At 37.8% G+C, this 19193-nt stretch overlaps 1 protein-coding gene across 1 annotated transcript in view; it reads left to right on the top strand.

Moving 5' to 3' along the window:
- The window catches only part of LOC111144828 (erlin-1), a 38442-nt gene extending 21709 nt beyond the window's left edge, over positions 1–16733 (top strand). The window contains exons 8-12 of the mRNA XM_022499335.1: positions 1405–1463; positions 3551–3642; positions 11056–11145; positions 12189–12268; positions 14440–16733. Coding sequence (XP_022355043.1) covers positions 1405–1463; positions 3551–3642; positions 11056–11145; positions 12189–12268; positions 14440–14661 — 543 coding nt within the window. The 3' untranslated portion in view covers positions 14662–16733. The remainder of the gene's footprint in view (positions 1–1404; positions 1464–3550; positions 3643–11055; positions 11146–12188; positions 12269–14439) is intronic.
- The last annotated feature ends 2460 nt before the right edge of the window (positions 16734–19193 follow it).

The following is a 19193-nucleotide window of genomic DNA, read 5'->3' as shown; positions in this document are numbered from 1 at the left end:
GAAATCTGGAATCTCACAAATGCTGGTTATAAATTTTTATTTGTCTTCTAGCTATCTCCATGAGTTGTCCTTATGTCCTCACATGCCTCAATTTCAGCATATAATGAGTTTTTCACTACAGTCCCTAGCTTCTTATTCCATTTCACTACTCCTTGTATTTGGTTATGATAGTTCTCAAATTCTTTACAGATTTTACTCTACTCTTTCATGTAGGGAAGTCTGTGTTGCTTGAAAGTCTTCTTTCAAAAGCCTTTTTAAAAGAAGGTTATGGGCTTGAGAAAGAACATGAGCAGGGAAGGAAAAATAAAGCAAGACGAAACCAGAGAGGGAGACAAACCATAAGAGATTCTTAAACAAACTGAGGGTTGCTGAAGAGGAGGGGGCTGGAGGCTGGGGTGATTGCGTGATGTCATGAGCACTGTGTATTATTTAAGACTAATGAATTGCTAAACTCTGCCTCTGAAACTAATAATATACTTTATGTTAATTGAATTTAAATAAAAAGAAGGTTATGTGCTTAAAGGCTTTGTTGCTTAAAGGTTTAGCCAATTTTCGAAGAGAAATTAAAACTTTCTTCAGATCAGCAGTATTTTGTGTGTGTTTGCAGTATGGGGTGGGGGTGAGTGATGTTTAACTAGTTAATCAGAAACTTAGAGAGTTGCCTGATGTAGAAAACTCAGCCTTCAAAAGGCTGTACTTCCCAAGTAAATAATCTTAATTAATGTCAAAGTACAGGATGGTTGGGGAAACACAGTGTCTAGTAAAGGGTATCTACAAAGACAAGTAGACTTTGTTCTAAGTGAGATTGTAGGAAGAAAGAACATAAGCTGTTAACTGGTATTTGTTTTCCTTCAACTTTGGACTCTTTATCTATAGTTGGTACTGAGTGATTGCAGGTTTAGGAAATAGTAAATACATTTATTGTTCACTGTATTAAGTTGCATATACTGACCTGAACTTTGTTCTATTTTTATTTATTTTTGTTTTTATTTTTGTTTTTACTGTTTCCTCCTTCACAATTTAAATCTTGTAATTTTATCTTCCTTCTGTTTCTTTGGTTTGCAGACTTGAAAAGGAAATGAAAGTATCTAACTGAAAAGCTTTGTAGAGGTCTTTTAAGGAAGAACCTTTTCCCTAAAGGAGTTTGTTTCTGTAGTGGATAGAGTGATATCTCCCCCCACCCCCATAGGCAGACATCTTTTAAGGAAACAGGAAGCCATGTTATCTTTGATTCTTGGTGTGATGGCCTGAAGAATAGATTTTCTAGTGGAATCTCCACACATGTTAGTAGGCAGTTATGTCTTAATTGTTTTATTAGTTTCATTTGAGGAGCTTTTCTGTAGAAGATGTAGTTTGAAGATTTATTTTTCAAATATACTGTGGCTTTTCACTTTTATTTTTTAGGCTGTGCGTGTTACAAAACCCAAAATCCCAGAAGCCATAAGAAGAAATTTTGAGTTAATGTGAGTAATATGCTTGGGATCCCAAAACATTTATTGAGGGCTGCCTAATATTAATATACCAGTGTAGAGAAAACTTATATGTGAGATATTACACTCTGTGGTGGGGTGTATATCTATTTCCCATACTTTAATTCTGATAATATTATCTATTCTTGTGTCTTAATTCACTAGAGTATTCTTAGTTTTTTCTTCTTTATACATGAACATTTCAGGAGCAGCATTAGTGGCAAAGGATGCAATTTGCTCTAGAACTATTGTTGAAAGGCTAAGGAGTTATAATTTGGACATGAATATCTTGAATTAAATACGAATTTAGGAAAGAGTCCTAGCTGGTAAGGTTGAAGAGAGTGCCCATAGTAAGAATAGACACCTTATCATTACAAAGTTTGGTTTTCCATTATATGTGATTGTGTCTCTAAACGTACACCTAGATCTTTATAATTTGCTTCTGGGAAGCTTTGCCTAAATTGGCTACCGGTAGTCTTCTCTTTTTTGGGTCCAGGGCTGAGTGGGAATAAGAAGTTATTTGCTTGATATGAAATTAATTTCTTAGTGTTCTGAATATTCGTGTTAGGGAAATACCTACTGTGGTTGAAATGGCAGTATTATTTTTGTATGACAGGTACTGAAAAGAAGAAACAAAAGTCTTTAGGAAATTTGGCTAGTATTTTAAGAGGAAAAATAATGAAATGCTGGAAAAATAACTTCGCAAAAGTCAGGAATACAACTCTAAGTATAGAGGGTTCAAGAAATAGTAATTCTTCTTCCTGGGGTGATTTACTGCTGAGTCCTTACTGTTTCCAAGTCTCTATCTTCTGTTATGTAGAATTTTATTTTCCCTTTTCATTAGTAGAAAAGGAACTCCCTCTTTTAAAGCTATAAAGCACAGACTGCCAGGCTGGATAGATCATGGATCTGATCCATTGGTATAAAAAAAAAAAAAAAAAATTTTTTTTTAGATCTTTTAAAATTTATTTATTTGACAGAGCATGCGAGAGAGAGCAGGCATGGGCAGAGGGAAGGGCAGAGAGAGAGGGAGAAGCAGACCCCTCTTCTGAGCAAAGAGCTCTATGTAGGACTCAACTTGATCCCAGGCGGGACTTGATCCGAGGACCCTGGGATCACTACCTGAGCCAAAGGCAGACACTTAATGACTGAGCCACCCAGGTGCCCTAAAAATTTTTTTGACTGAAGGCTCAGGATGTCTTAGGTTTTCAGTATGATAGCTTCTAGTGATGGAAACATGAAGACTATATGTTCTCTGCCCTCAGATAACTCCTAGTATCAAGAATGCCATTTTATGTGTTTATCAGTTTGACAGGAGGAAAAGGGAGCTCTTTGGGGGGAAATGTTTTGGGGGAACTGTTGGAGTTACTTTTCAGATAAATCTGGATCTTTCCTAATTTTATAGACTATTACAATCCCACATTTAAAAGCCACCTTGAGGTCTAACCGCCCACATAATAGTAATCTTTTTTTATACTTTTTCTGCTCTGTGGTCACCTGGTCACCACTTGTACATGCTTAATGATGGGCCAGCCATTTCCATTATTAGAAAGCTCAGATTCTTAGAAAATTCTTCTTACATTGAGCCCCAGTTCACCACTTAGTAACTAATATCTAATTATAAATAGGGTAGCTGCGTAAGCCTAAGGAGGGGCTGAAATCTAGCTCCATTCTATTTATCAGCCTATGGACCTGAGGGACTGCATCTGCCCAGAGGGTGTTGCATTTTGCTGATTGGCCCAGAGGTACTGTATGGGCAAGCTGGAGGCCTAACAACAGAGGAAGCATTTATATACTCTGGGTACTTGCAGATCACAGGCCTTTCCATGATACAATTAGAGGAAGAGGTCAGACTAAAATTCAAATGTATAAATTGATTCCTGTATCTGGGTGACTTCGGGCAAATCATTTAACCTTTCGGCTTCAGATTTATTATAAGTAAAATGGGGCAACACCTCTCTAAGCACCTTAATGGATCAGAAAGTTCGTGTTGCAAATGGTTCTTTGACCCACTATAGAGTCAGATTTATTGGCTGTGACTTCACATCATTTCTAATTTTTAATAATATTTTGATTCACAGGGAGGCTGAAAAGACAAAACTTCTTATAGCGGCACAGAAACAAAAGGTTGTGGAGAAAGAAGCTGAGACAGAGAGGAAAAAGGCTGTTATAGGTACTTGGATTTCTTTCTGAAATGGATGTCTTAAGTCTGTGTTTTATGAGTTTGTCCTGTTCTTTGTCATTCTGACACTGGATATTGATGGGATCAAATAAGATTGCATCATACATAGTGGAGAATTCTAGAAACTCTTTTGTATATTCAGATATCCCACAGCCTTTAAAACTAGATGGTGTCAGTACTTAATGAAGTGCTTTGGCTCTCTACCATGTCTTTGGCTGCTACTGCTTTTTCGAGGACAAGGAAAGTGGGTAGGGTTTTTGGGCAACACTAGCCTCTGTGGAGTAGAGTTTTGTTCCTATAGTTTAAAAATAGGAAAGTTTTTTGGCCAAAGCTCAGGATTATAATATGCATCCTTGCTGTTGACAAGCACTGAGTTTTATGTGGATGGATAGATGTTGTCCTCTCCAACAGAAGGGCAGGATTGCTTACAGCTTATTTTGAATCACAGTGAAACTTCTCTAACTCCAGGATACTATATATTAGACTGCACTCTTGGACTCTCAGTTGTTTGTTCTTTGGGATGCTGGAAGTTTAAGAAGTATTTCATTAACAATTTCAAGTATGCAGGAATGCACAGAGAATAGTAAAATGAAGGCTTAATATTTGCCACATCCTTTCAGATCATATTTTTTTTAAGAATAAATTTATCCATTTGAAGCCTCCTGTGTACCCTTACCTGGTCCTATTTCTTGACTTCCCTTCTCTAATTAGGTTCTATTTTAAAATTTTTATACAGATCTTTCTGTCCATATTTTTATACTGTAAATATATAACAATATCTGTAACTGTAAATATATAACAATAAACAACTCATAGAATTGTCTTAAACCATAAACATATCAAACTCTTTTATTTCACAACTTGCCTTTATTTTACCAACATTGTTTGAGTTTTATTCATATTGATATATGTAGATGTAGTTAATTTTTAACTGCTGTGCATTCATTCTGAGAGTGAACCTCCGTTCATTCTAATAGATTAATGTTGAAGAGTTAGGTAGTTTCTAGTTTTTCCTTATTATGAACAGTGCTGCAGTAGCCATATCTTTTCGTGCACACATTCAGAGTTTTCTGTGGTAGTGCTACTCAACATGTAGTGTCGGTCAGTGCCCTGTATCACCAGCTTTTTGTTTCTGATCCATAATGAGGTGACTTCAGAATTGAGAATGAGTGCTTAGAAGTTCTTAACAGTATTGCACATTTTATGTCTGTTGAGTCTAATAATAAAAACTGGAGCCTGTGTTTTTGTTTTTAATAGTTTTCCTAATAATTAATTTTTATTCTAATAAATAAAATACTGCTTCCCAACAGGCTGAAATACAAATAAGAGGGAAGGTTGCTTTCCCATAGGTAGTTTGAGAAGCATTGCTCTGGAATACATGTCTCGAAGTAGAATTGCTGGGTCACAGAGTACATACATCTTCAAATTTATAACATTCAGTATTGCCAGATTGCTCTGCAAAGTGATTCTACCATTTTACCTTCTTTTCAGCAGGGTTTGAATTCCCATTCATTCCTTTGTTTGCCTTATTGAATTCCCATTTCTGCATATCCTCCTCAATTCTTAGAGTCATTAGACCTTTTAAAATTTATGTCAGTGTGATGGTGGAAAACATATCATATAATTTCAGTTTGTATTTCTCTGATTACTAGGAAAGTTGAATATTGTTTATTGGTCATTCAGGTTTCTCTTTTTTTGTATGTGAGTTGTCTGTTAAACTGTTAGCCCATTGTCTGATTAGTTTTTTTGAGCTGATTGGTAGTTCTTTATATCTTCTGGATATTAATCCTTTTCCAGATCTATGCATTGCAAATATCTTCTCTCACTTTGTGGCCTGTCTTTGAACTTTATGATGTCTTTGACATTCTTATATATTTAAATTTCATGTACTCATATTCTTCAGACTTTTCCATTCTGATTTGTGCTTTTCCTATCCCATTAAAGAATTCTTTCCCATCCCCAAAGTAATAGTTTTATTCTAAAAGTTTTACAGTTTGCATTGTATTTAGATATTGAATCCATCTGGAATTTATAAATTTATAGTATAATTTTATAAATTATATTAGGGTTTAGTTTGACACTGGAATTCAGTTTATTTTTTCCATATAGCAAGCCAATTATTTTAGACTATTGAAAAGTTCATTATTTCCTCTATTTATTTCTAATGCCACATCTGTCTTATAACAAGATACTGTATATAATTTGTTCTGTTGCTAGGGTCTCTGTTTTGTTTTAATTTCTTGCTCTGTCCTTCTCCAGAATTACCTTGTTTCACTTACTGTCACTTTTTATGTTAAGTCTTACTATCTGGGAGAGCAAGTTTCTCCTTAATTATTCCTTTTAACAATTCCTAATTATTCCTAAAATTGTCCTGGACTATCAGAGGCTTTTTATTCCTCCATATAAATTTTAGAACGACCTCACGTTCTGTAAAATGCTGTGCTGAGGTTTTGATTAGAATTCCATTACCTGTACATGTCAATATGAGAGGATTACAATATTTATGATACTGAATCTTATAAATCTGTTTATATCTCTCCATTTATGAGAAAGGTCTTTCAAAAAGATGTTATAATTTTCTTCTTAAATTTCTGGCGCGTTCTTTCTTAGAGTTTTATTCCTGTTTATTCCTCGAGTTTTTTACTATTATAAATAGGGGTTGTTTTTTTTTTTTTTAGATTTTACTCATTTATTCCAGAGGAGGATAAAGTGAGAAAGTGTGCATGCGAATGCAGAGCAAGGGGCAGAGAGGGAGGAAGAGGGGCAGAGAGGGAAGAAGAGGGACAGGCAGATCCCCAAACAGGGCTCAACCCCAGGACCCTGAGATCAAGAGATCACAAGATCATGACCTGAGCCAAGCTGAGCCAAAACCAAGAGTGAAATGCTCAACTGACTGAGCTACCCAGGTGTACCAAATAGGCTCTTTTTTGAAGGCACATTTTCTAACCGGTTTTTGCTTTTGTGGAGGTACGCTGTTAATTTTTTTTATTTGTTTAGCAGTCTCGCTGAAAATCTCTTCAGTTTCCCATGTGAGCAGTCAAATTGTCTTCAGGACAGTTCTGATTTTTTCTTTGTAGTGCCACATCTTTGTATTCTTCTTAACTTACTGGTTTAAGCTATGATTTACAGTGCAGTGTTGAAAAGAAGGATGGCAACAAGTAGTCTTGTCTTGTTCCTAACTTTAAATATTCCCAGTGATGTTTGCTCTAAATAATTTTTATTGGGTTAATGAAGTTTCTTCCTGTTTCTTGCTTGCTGAGAGTTTTTATCATGAATGGCTATTAAAACTTTGAGAAATTTTTCTATATCTGTTGAGAGGACCATATAATTTTTCTTTTTGAAGCCGTTAGTGTGGTGAATTATATTAATATATTCTCTGTTACTGAATTATTTTGCCTTTCTGGGACAGACCCACTTGATCATGATGTAGGAGAGTCACCCAATACACTTCTCTTTATGTTTTGCTGATAATGTCTTTAAATTCTTTACTTTTATTTATTTTCATTTTTTACTTGTATTTCATAAATTTCAGCTTACTGTCAGTTTTTTCATGGTTACACTAGCCTCAAAATGAGTTAGAGAGCATTTCTTCTTTTTCTGTGTTCTGGAACATTTTATATAAAATATGTTATCTCTTTGTAGGTTTGGTGGAACTCACTTGTAAAAACCATCTTGGTCTCTTGGGGTTTGTGCTTTTTTGTCTGCTTGTTTGTTTTTTGTTGTAGCATTTAGCCTGCCAATTTAGCCTAGTAATTTCTGTACTAACTATAGGTCAGTTTCAGGTATTTGTTTCTTTAAGTTTGGGCAGTATATTTTTCTAGCAAATTGTCATCTGAAACTTCAGATTTGGGAGCATAAATTTGCAGAATTTTCTGCTGATTTTTAAAACCCTCTACCAAATATGAATGCCCCCTTTTCATTCCTAGTATTATTTTGTGCCTTCTCTTTTCCTGGATCAGTTTTGCCAGAGTTCTGTTACACTTCATTCTTCTTTTCACAGAACTGCATTTTTATTTCATTGATTCTATTATCACTTACTTTTTTATTACATTATTTACACTTACTTTATTATTCTCTCCTGTCTTTTTGGAGTTTTCTCATTGGTTCTTTTCTATCTTCTTGAGTTACTTAAATTCTTTAGTTTTCAGTCTTTTCTGATGGAAACATGTAAGATGATAAATTTTCTTCTAAGTTCTGCCTTGGGTACATCTCACAGGTTTTGAAATATAGTTTATTGGTGTTCAGTTTTAGTTTTTAAAAAACATTTCCATTATGATTTCTCCTTTCACTTAGGAAGTTTTAAAAGTATTTTTTCAGGTTTTTATTGGATGGGTTTTCAGGAGGCTCCCACTTTACCATTGATTTCTAATATTGCATGATAGTCAGAAAATATGATCTGTTATATGGATTCTGAAATATTTTTTGAAATTTGCTTTGTGGCCTGTCAATACATGGTACTTTTTTGGTAAATGTTCTGTGTGTGCTTGAGAAGATTGAATGTGTTCTCTTTATTTGTTGGATACAGTGTTCTCTATATCTATCCATTAGGGTCAGGCTTATAAATTGTGTTGTTCACATCTTCTGTATTCTAATTTTTGCCTTCTTGAACTGTCAGTTACTGAGGGAGGTGTGTTAAAATTAAAGTATCCCACTATGACTGTGGATTTGTTGACTTGTAATTTTTTTTCTTTATATATTTTAGGGCTCTGTCATTAAGAGATTCAGGATTGTTACATCTCCCTGGAGAATTGGTCCTATTATGTAATAACCCTCATTATTCCAGACACACTTTTTGGCTTAAGATCTATTTTGTCTAATATTAAAGCTATGCCAGATTTCTCTTGGTTAGTTATTTTCTTGATGTATCTTTTCCCATCCTTTTACTTTCAACTTTTCTGTGTCATTATGTTTTAGGTGTGTCTCTTGTAAACAGCATATAGCTGGATTTTGTTATCTTATCCAATGTGAGACTCTGTCTTTTAACTGGTGAGTTTAGTCTTTTTATATTTATTGTGGTTACTGCTATATTTGGATTTGTTTTGTATCATTTAATTTTGTGCTATTTACCACGCATTTTTTTTTCCTCTGCTGCTTTTTTCTCTCTTTTTTGATTGGTATTGAATTGATTGGATTTTCTTTATTCTTTTCTTCCTTTTACTTGATTAGTAGATTTGTATTCTGTTTCTAGAATGTATAACTAGTCATACTTGTAAAATGTTAATAAGCATACCTGATTTGACAGAGTCTAAAGCTAATCATTTTTTCTGTCCTCTTAAATAAAACTAGAATGCCTTAATTCTTACCACTGTTTTCAGTTTTACATATTGTTGGCTCATATTCTGGTTTTATGTTCTTTTTATTCCCCTGTTAACTATTGTCATTATCATCAATTCTTAACAGTAAATATCTATTTTGATTTATAGGTGTTACTTAACTTTTCCCTCTCCATTGTTTTTGGCAATTCATTTTTTTTTCTGCTAGTTTGTTGTTGTTATTTGTTTTTTTCAGTGAAGGCTAAAGAGTAGTTACTTAATCATTCTTCTTTGGTCTGAAATGGTTTTGTTTCATTCTTAAATGGTAATCTAGCCTGTAGTTCTAAGCCTAATGAAACTTACTTTTCTTTGTCACTGTGGCAGTAGTATTTCATTTTTGTTTGGGTTCCTCTTCTTTTTACTTTTACCATTTTTCTCTATGCCTTTGGGTGTTTCAATTTCACTGTGATGTGTCTAGGTAGAGAAAGTGTACTTATCACTGGGCTGGTGGGTAGAGTTTTAGCCTCTCTGGAGTTGAAGCCCTCTAGTGGTCTCGATTTTATAAAGGAGCCCCATTTCTAACATCTCAAGGCCTCATCTCCTGACCCTGCATGAGCAATAGTCCAATAGTCCCTCTCCCTCACTTGTCTAATAACCACCACCAAGGCCACCACTCTACTGGCTCTCAGCTCTCCCTTTGTTTATGTTTCTTAAGGATCTCTCCTCCTTTCTTGTGATCTTAACCATGCATTTAAAAAAAAAGATTGTTATATTTTGTCTAGGACTTAAAAGTGTTGTTACCTAAAGGGTTTTCTAAGCCTACTCCACCATTTTTCTAGAACTGTTAAGTCTGCTCATGCTCTTTACTGATTTATCTCTGCATGTGAGAGAGCAGTGTTAGATGGGATAACTGCAACAGTTTCTCTGTGTTGAGACACCATTCTCTGGGTCCTAGCTACACCATTCTCTGGGTCCTAGCTGTAGGCTCCAGATGCCTTACTTGTTAATTCAAGTTTTATCTTGAGTTTCTGCTTATAAGTATGTTTCTAGTCCAGTTGAACATTGTAGTCTGTTTGGAGGGTGGTGTGATACAGGTTGATTTTAAGCTAATGAGGAAATAGGGAAGTATGTGCTGGAGTTGTGGCTAAAGGATACTGGATCTTCTGGAAATAGGAAGCCACTTGGAAATTTTTTTCCTGCTATGCACTTCCCCCAAGGGCCAGAGATAAGATGTGTTAAAATACTAACCCTCTGGCTGAAAAGGAGAATTGAGAATTATTCTTTAAGAATTGCAGTGATTGAATTGAAAGTGTATTTAGAATCTTTCCTCCCTGGTCCTGGATCCTTTGGTTAGGCCTCTAGTTTACTTGAGGATGTTTGGTTTTTTCCTGCTGCAGCTAACTTGTTCATCCCCAACACTTATTTTCACAGTGTCAGATGAATTAGACTGCTTTCTCTTTCATGTTCAGCAGCAGTCAGAATTATACTTCTCTGATATTATTTTCATTTTGTCATTTCCCTGATGGTAACTTAACCATCAATCAAGTTGATCCTGAGTATATTAAAATTCTTTAGCCCATTGCTGAAGATGGGAGTCATCTAGCCTTCTTTCTATTCTAATTATTTGTTGTCTTCCCTTGTCAGCTGCCTCCATAATCACCTTTTCATTGTGACTTTCTTCTTTTCTTCATGCCTTCTGCCATGACCTCCTAGGTCATGTCCATTATTTTCTTTAGGAATTCTTCCAGAAGGCCTTTCTTGGTTTAACTTATTTTCCTTGTTCTTTCTTTCTCCTGCCATTTTATAAGATTGTTCTGTGTTGCATTGCATTTATGTTGCTCTTTTTTTGTTCTGAGTACTTTGATGAAGTATCATTTTTCCCATTAGCTTGTGGACTGTTGCTGTGTATACCATGAAGGAATGAAACCTTTTGTACTCCCCTTTCCCACAAAACTAGCTCTGTCAACAGAACAGTGAAATAGGAAATAAATTCCCTTTCTTCTGTTTAGTAGTTTGTAGTCTGGGGGGATAAAACTTAATGAAACAGCCCATAAAAATTGTATAAATGTTAAGACAATGTGCTGCTTATTCTAAGTATTTCTGGAACTAGAGAAATATTTTTGAATGTGTCTTCTTTTGTATATAATTTTAGAAGCAGAGAAGATTGCACAGGTGGCAAAAATTCGGTTTCAGCAGAAGGTGATGGAAAAAGAAACTGAAAAGCGCATTTCTGAAATTGAAGGTACATCAGGGAAAAAAGAGGCTCTGACTATCCCAAACTACTTCTCTGCCTCAGAGATTGGGCTCTTGATTGTGGTAGGCGGGAGGGCCAGAGAGAATAATCTGGTCTGGAGGATGTGGCTGCCCTTATACCCTAGACAAATTTTTATAAAAAATTACTAATACATGTTCAGCTCTTGGTTTGGTTTGTGACTCTAGGTAACTCATCCTTTCATTTTTTGTCCTTAAGTTGTGGCTTATTAGCTACCACTTTGTTCTCAGGCAAAGTATGAGAATTACTTATAACCAGTTGTAAAGAACATATAAGATAAGAAACCCCACCACTACCAGTTTCTTTTCTACCTAGCAACAACAACAACAACAAAAATAACAAAAAAATTAAGGAAAAAATAAGCCCCAGTTTTCACAGAGGCTCTCAAACTCCTTGATTTCCTATAGTGAGATGTTGATGTTCTGAGCTCAGTCTTGAAGACCAGACATTCAACCTCTTTTCTTATATACTACTACTTCCTGTCATTCTGCATTAACTGATTCTGGATCAAATTTGGAGGGGGTGGGGACGGTGCAATAAATAGAGCAGAGCTTTCGTATCTGGACTTCATTATTTTACTTGAAGCCTAGAGCCTGGGTAGGATGTGAGGCTTTTTGAGTGATGAGGGTAGAGGAAAGAAGGAACAAAATGAAGTAGGCTCTGATGAGCTGAGAGTTCTTTGACGTTGACAAGAGTATTCCGCTTTGAGAAGAGCGTGTCAGGGGAGTGGGATTTGAAAACTGTTGCTGTTGATAAATGCCTTTACGTGATCAAGGAGTACCTGGCTGGCTAGTCAGTGGAGCATGTGACTTGATTTTGGGGTTGTAAGTTCGAGCCCCATACTGGGTGTAGAAATTACTTAATAAAATCTTTAAAAAAATAAAGTGATCAAAATATTAGGCAGTAGAGAAAGAGACCCCTACTTAACATAAAATCTGAACTCCAACCCAGCTGAGGAAATGGATTACAACTTTCCTTTGTTTTAAACACCCTGATTCTATTTTGCTTGCTAGATGCTGCATTCCTGGCCCGAGAGAAGGCGAAGGCAGATGCTGAGTATTATGCTGCACACAAATATGCCACCTCAAATAAGGTGACTGGCTCTCTGCCTCTCCTAATAATAGAGTATTTGGGATTTTGCTTTTCCTTGGGGCTGGGGTTTGGGAGAGGGAAGACTATATTGTGATAGAGGTGATCTGTCCAGTGTCAAGGAAGGGTAGTTACCATCACACTCTCTAAAAACAGCCAATCATTTATCAAGACATATTGCACACTCATTGGGGAGAGAACTTTGTATAGTTCCTTGTAAAAGTGGGGAGCTAGGACAAAGACAGGCAGATATGTAAACACAGGTCAAATACCATAAATCATCCATCCATACTGCCGTATCAGGGCTCAGTAACCATGAAAGGTGAGGGTCCTCTCATGGAATGACAGGAGTAACAGGAGAAGAGTAAAGTCCATTTAGAGTTGCTTTTCAGGTAAGGTAGCTTTTTTGTATAAATGCTAAGCTTATTGAGTGTGGTGTTTCTCATCAGCAGCTTCCCTGGCATTTTGAGATGCGATACTTTTTCATTGTTGAAGACTGTCTTAGGTATTACGGGCTATTTTGCATCCCTGACCCTTGCCTGCTAAGCATCAGTAGTACTCCCTGCAACATACGTTTTCAAATGCCCCTGAGTACTGCTTGTTTACTGGACTTAAAAATAATCTAGTTGTGAGGAACTTGATGTGTGATAATTTGAGAAAGGAGTGTGATACAGGTGAACAGTTTTTGTAAAAGGACTTGGGTTAATCTAGGTTTAGAGAACGTAGACCTACTTAGCAGGAATTAGGAAGAGGCAGCTAGAAGCCCTGTGGTATTCTGAGAAGGGAAGAATATGACCAAAGTTTATAAAGTTTTTAATTGCAGAATAGATCAGAATATTGAAAGAGTTGAGGAGGAGGTCCATTGTGTTTGGTGTGGTTTAAAGGATTAGAGTCAAGATTGAAAGCATAGACAGGTCTTAAATTCTTTCAGTTTAGAAAGGAATAACATACTGTGGTTTCAGATGAAATGATAAGACATGATAGATTTATAGAATGGAAGTTGTCAATACTTTGAAATCTGGTATAAATTTAGAAGTAAATTTAACATATCGGAGGAGAAACAACTTTATCAAAACAATGGAATTTGGTCAAGATGGAGACAAGGTGAGAAACTTGTATATAAAACTAGCAATTCAGATCTGTCATAGGAGAAGCTGGCTAAGCACACAAGTATCGAGACTTTGTCACTGAGATTAGCCTTATGCTGAAAGGGACAGCAGTTTTATGCCATTTTGAAAAATGCTATCAGATAATGACCTGTAGTAGTAAGGCATTAGAAAGTACTTTGGTTATGCTGTGACCGGATTTGATGAGTATTTCAGCAGAGAGAGTGTAGACCCAGGGAGTGGAAGGTGTTGGGGGTTCTATGAAGGGTCTAGAGGATAGGCAGGGGATTTGAGATGTGGAAAGGATTACTAGGAAAGGTTCCCATAGGCTTTGGGGAAAGTATATTCCAGGGAATATTAGGAATAAGTTTAGATTAAGCCCAGAGAGATTTTGGTTGGATGTATCATGGCACCATGATTTAAATTTAAAAAACTAAAAACTGTGATAGGGAGAAAGATCTGTTTGATTGACAAACATGTTCATCACAGTCAGTTTTAACAACCAGCTTCTAAGTAGGGGCATGAGGCCAGACCAGGTAATTTCTTGAGGTCTTTTTCCACTTTTAGATTGTGGTCAAGAAAAGCAGAATCATGGATGGTTGATTATAAGGTTCTGAGCCCAGCCCCTTTGAAGCTCTGCCACTCTCATCTGTTGACCTGTTTACCACTTAAGAGAACCTGCAGAGATTCCAGGCTGATTCCAGGTTGAACTCAGCTAGATGAAATTAGAAAGTAGATACAAAAACATTTTATAGGCTTTAAGTCACTATAGAAATATTAGTAGTTATCATTGTTCCCAAAACCCACCTCCTCCATCCTTTTTTTTTTTTATTAAAAATGAACAGCTTCTTCCTGTATTAGGACAGGAGCTTGTTTAAGGAACTTTAAGTCTAAAATACAGCTGTGAATGTGAGAGCCACACGTTAAAGTTGAGAGAAGGTCACGGGCGATGAGTCAGAGTTGAGTAGTGATGCAGGAGAGCAGTGGGGAAAATGCGTGTAAGGAAAGAGAGAAACAACTATTGGACCAAAGTGTCCTGATTCCTTTGCTCTTGTTTGCCCCCACACAGCACAAATTGACCCCGGAGTATCTGGAGCTCAAAAGGTACCAGGCCATTGCTTCTAACAGTAAGATCTACTTTGGCAGCAACATCCCTAGCATGTTCATGGACTCCTCTTGTGCTTCGAAATATTCAGATGTTAGGACTGGAAGAAAAAGTTCTCTCCTCTCTAAGGAGGCTCTTGAACCCCCTGGAGAGAGCCCCATCCAAAACAAGGAGAGCACAGGTTGATGCAAGGGGTGGAAATGTACTCCCATATCAGAATGTGGCCCAAGGGGTTAAGTGGGAACAATGGTTATACAACACTTCAGATTCACAGAGAACCTGTGCTCCGTCTGTTCTGCCTCTCCTGTGGTAGCCCTGGTTTATCAGCCGATTGCAGGATAGAGCCAGTTGTCTGGCACCTGGATGTCTTTTCAGCCACAATTTTATCAAGTATCCTGTGTGTGTTCCTTTCTGAACTGATACTCATGAATGAGGGAAAGTCTGATGCTAAGATACTGCCTGCACTGGAATGTTAGACATTAAGTATATAACAAGCTGTGTTTTTCTAAGCTGAGATCTATTGAATAATGTTTACATTGGTCCCCGGGGAAACGTGCGCTCAGCCATTCAAGACATAGGAGGCCTGAGAAGATGGCCCGGATGCGGTAAGTGTGAAGAAGACCGATCACACCTGGGGCCCAGGCTCTCTCTGTGGGGTTCAGTCCCAGCGTTCATCCATGTGATTAGCATCTAGTCCGCTGAAGTTCTCCAGGAAATGATCTTCCACTTGAGCAACAATTTACTTGATACTATTTGCACCTTTTTATTTTCCTATAGTTGAGTTAGCCTGCTGGGATATATGTACCTTGCCACCCAACCAGGGATTCCTAATAACCAGTTATTGCATTAGTAGCCTCGGAGATAGAGAGAGCTTGGCTTGAAGTTCTGGGTGAGATGAAACCTTTGCTTTGAACCAAAGCTCTGGGGCCCTGCATTCCCCTCCATTGGATGATGACTGCATTACTGCCCCAGGCCATTCATAACTAAGGTGCCTGGTTTTTAGCCACAGACAACTCCTTATATGTCACCTCTCCGCTCTGGCTGGCCAAGAGCAGGGCAGGGCTTTAACCAGAACTAAGGGCAGCATATAATTCCCAGCTGTTCACTGCACAGTATTGTGTCATAACTGCAGGAAGTTTTCATTTTTAAAACTGGATTTGGGGTACATTTATTTGCCCCAGTACCTCTGCCTGAAGGCCATGTCCTAGGGCTGTCATGGTTACTAGCACACTGATTCTCCTCAATATTGTTCTTCTGGAGCCTACATAGTATGGAACAGAGTAACTTAGCATCTTTGGTCATCTTTGTTTTGTTCCCCCCCCCGCCCCGAGATGCTGAAATCAAAGTTCTCCAGCTTTCACCCTTCCTAGGAAGTCAGGATTCCACTGACTTACTGGGCAGCCAGGGGATTTAATCTCCCACGAGAGGGTGACAGACTGAGTTGTGAGTAAGCCTGTGGCTATGGGAGACCTATCTCATCTGGGCCTTTTTTCCCCTCGGATTAGCTTTCCTGAAACAGTGTGCCCCATAGTTAGGCCTGAATTTGTGCAGCTTATTAAGACACCTTTCATGTATACTATGGTTAAGCCAGACAGAAGTCTTGGGACCACTTTCCAGAAATCTTTCCGCTGTCAGTCCTGTCAGTCTCATGACAGCTTGCGGGTTGTGCCAAACACTTTCTATGGGGAAGGAATCCCAAATTTGAGTGGGTCTTTTCCCTGGGCCTTATACTAGAGAGGCATTTGTAATAATGGAGAGAATCCTTTTTTATTTTTGCTTATTATATGCACTCTCTTTATGAATGGATCTTGTGTTCTCTAGCCCTCCTTTAAAGAACCTTTGAACTATAAGAATAAACTCTTCACCTGTCATGTATTGTTGCTGCAGATAGATAATGATTGTTGTGGGAAATTTGGGTCATTGACCTTTGTGCTTTCATTCCTAGAGATGTTTCCTATTCCCATGAGCTGAAAGCTGTTGCCCCAAAGTGATAGATGGGGGTTTTCTTACAAGCCCCCTGGTGGCAGAGTTGAGGAACAGGGAACTAGTGTTACAAAGTTGTAAAGAAACTACTTCCACTTAAACTCTCCATGGAGTGTGTTTCCCAGTGCTCGCTCAGGCTCTAAGTCTATCCCTCCTGCAGGGATGTTCCTTTTGGCAAATATACACTGTAATCTTGAAGTCTAAATTTATATGTGAATTGCTACCTTTTTAAACAAACAAAAAAAAAGAAACCAAATAAAATTATTTTACTATCAGTGATTTGTATTTTTTCCTTATGTCTCCCATTATTTTCTGTTGTCTCAAACATATTCCTAAGGCTCTCTTGCCCATTTTGGCTAGGTAGCCAGTTTATTCACTAGTTTAACTCAACTGTAGAGGTGTTTCTTATACTCTTCTCAGAATACTGCTTCCCAGCTATAAGAATTTTGAAAGCAGGGTTTCCACTCTTCCTGACACAGAATTTAACTAGGAATGTTCTGATTCTTGGCAGGATGTGGTCAGCAGCAGAAGAGGAAAGAGGGAGGCTGGAGCATCGTGCCCTTCGGAGGCTGTCTAAGAAGGGAGGAGGTGGGGCAGTTATACTAAGGCAGAGGAAGGACAAATGGTACAAATTATAACTGGCAGTGGTATGATGTAACTACTGTCACCAATTCAAATGTTAGTCCAAGAGCCAGGGCTGGACCTCGTCTACACACCTCTCAACCTTTCCTTTCTGGGAAATAATTCCACAATGATGTTGGGCAGTGGGGCTTGGTAATTGGGAGTTTCGAGGACAGGAGCCCTTTACTTGGGTTCCTGTGGGCTCCAACCCCATAGTATTCTATGTTTGCTGCTGCAGACCAGGGAAATTTAACTCATTCAAACCAATTATCCAGTAGGTCTGGGTGGGTATTAAAATGAAGTGATTTAGAGCTAAGTGATTTCTGCCTATTGCCGTGGAAGAGGAATTTTGTGAATTAGAAGTTGTGATCTCTGGTTGCTTGGTGATAAGTCCCAGATGTGTGCAATAGAAGGCTGTTTGTGATCTGGCCCCCACAGACCTCTCTAGCCTGAGTCCTTGAATGTTCCTTTTCTGTGTCCCTTTAAATATAGTGCTCTGTCAACCTGGCTAATTTTTTTCCCCTTGTAACTCCAACTTTCCTTTGCTAACTCCTGATAAGTCTTCACTTCTTCAGACAGGTCACACTAAACTGTTGGCTGAGGTCAGCACTTCACATTTCTGCCTTAGAACATTTCACACACGTCACTTTACCTGTTTGATGTCTTTCTTCACAAATGTTCAGCTCTCTAGGGGCAGGGACTGTGATTCTGCTCTTTCTTGGGCTGGTATCTGTTGCTCATGCCTGGCCCATATGAGTTGGTCAGTGTCAGTTTTGTTGCACAAAAGAAAAAAAGGATGAATGTGAAATGCAGGAAAGTGAATAGTGGGGAAAAAAGAAAGACCTAGAAATTAGGGTAGAGTATCTGTGTGAGGACTTAATTTGTAACCATGGGAAGTTACCTAACATCTCTGAACTTGTTTACATCTTCACGGGGCTCTTCAGTGGGTTCAGCAACATATTTTTATGCAGTTTGCATAATGATTTCTGCATGGTGATTGTTGGGGTGCATTTTTGTCTTCCTAAACTGGGGGAGGCTGATCTAGGGTTCCAAGGCCCCGTCCCACTCTCATAGAGGATGTATAAAGGGGGCAATGATTTCCAGTAATGAGGATCTCGTGATATCTTTATCATGATGGATTTTAAAAAGGAAGAAGAGATAGAAAATGTGATTGTAGCTCTAAGGTAATCAGTCCAAGCATCAACCTTCTTTAACCCAAATTCTCTTCGAGGACATCACATAGCACAACATTTGGGATATTGGAGCTTCTAACAGTTAATATTCTTAGAGCACTTTGCATTTACCAAAACATCTACATGCGCACTGAAGATGTAGTCAATTTTTTGTAGTGATTAAGGGGTTGGGTGTTACATTTAAACAGTTCTAAAGAATAGAAGGGGAGGAAAAGGTGCCAAGCCTGACCAAAATACTACAAAAGAGAAATAGCTACCAGTCTTAAAAATATCAGTGCGAAAGTCTACTAACAGTCTAGTATCACATTAAAAATACTATACTACCACCAAATGAAGATAATCAGTAACACAGGAATGGTCTAACACTAGGAAATCTAGTAAAATTAACCATGTAGGGGCGCCTGTGTGGCTCAGTCAGTTAAGTGTTTGAGTCTTCATTTCGGTTCCGGTCATGATCTCAGGGTTGTAAGAGCCCACTCTTGGGCTCTGCACTGGGCATGGAGCCTGCTTAAGATTCTTGTTCTCCCTCTCCCGCTGCCACTCCTTGCCCTTGCTCACACGTGCTCGAGCTCTCTCCCTCTCTCTCTAAAAAATACAAATAAAAAAGCATCATGTTAATAGAATTTAGGAGCAATCACATGATGTCTTGTTTGTATAGAAAATGGCTTTGGGGCACCTGGGTGGCTCAGTGGGTTAAGCCGCTGCCTTCGGCTCAGGTCATGATCTCAGGGTCCTGGGATCGAGTCCCGCATCGGGCTCTATGTATGTATGTATATATATACATATATGTATGTATGTATATATATACATATATGTATGTATGTATATATATACATATATGTATGTATATATATACACATATATACGTGAAGTGGTTTAAGCTCTATAGAGCAGTACCGTAGAAACTTTAGGTCTAATAAT

This window comes from Enhydra lutris, unplaced genomic scaffold, assembly GCF_002288905.1.
Source record: "Enhydra lutris kenyoni isolate GAN:26980312 unplaced genomic scaffold, ASM228890v2 scaffoldscaffold12, whole genome shotgun sequence".
In the NCBI taxonomy this organism is placed as follows: Eukaryota; Metazoa; Chordata; class Mammalia; order Carnivora; family Mustelidae; genus Enhydra; species Enhydra lutris.
The sequence above is the reverse complement of the archived record's forward strand: the minus strand, read 5'-3'. Positions and strand labels throughout refer to the sequence as shown.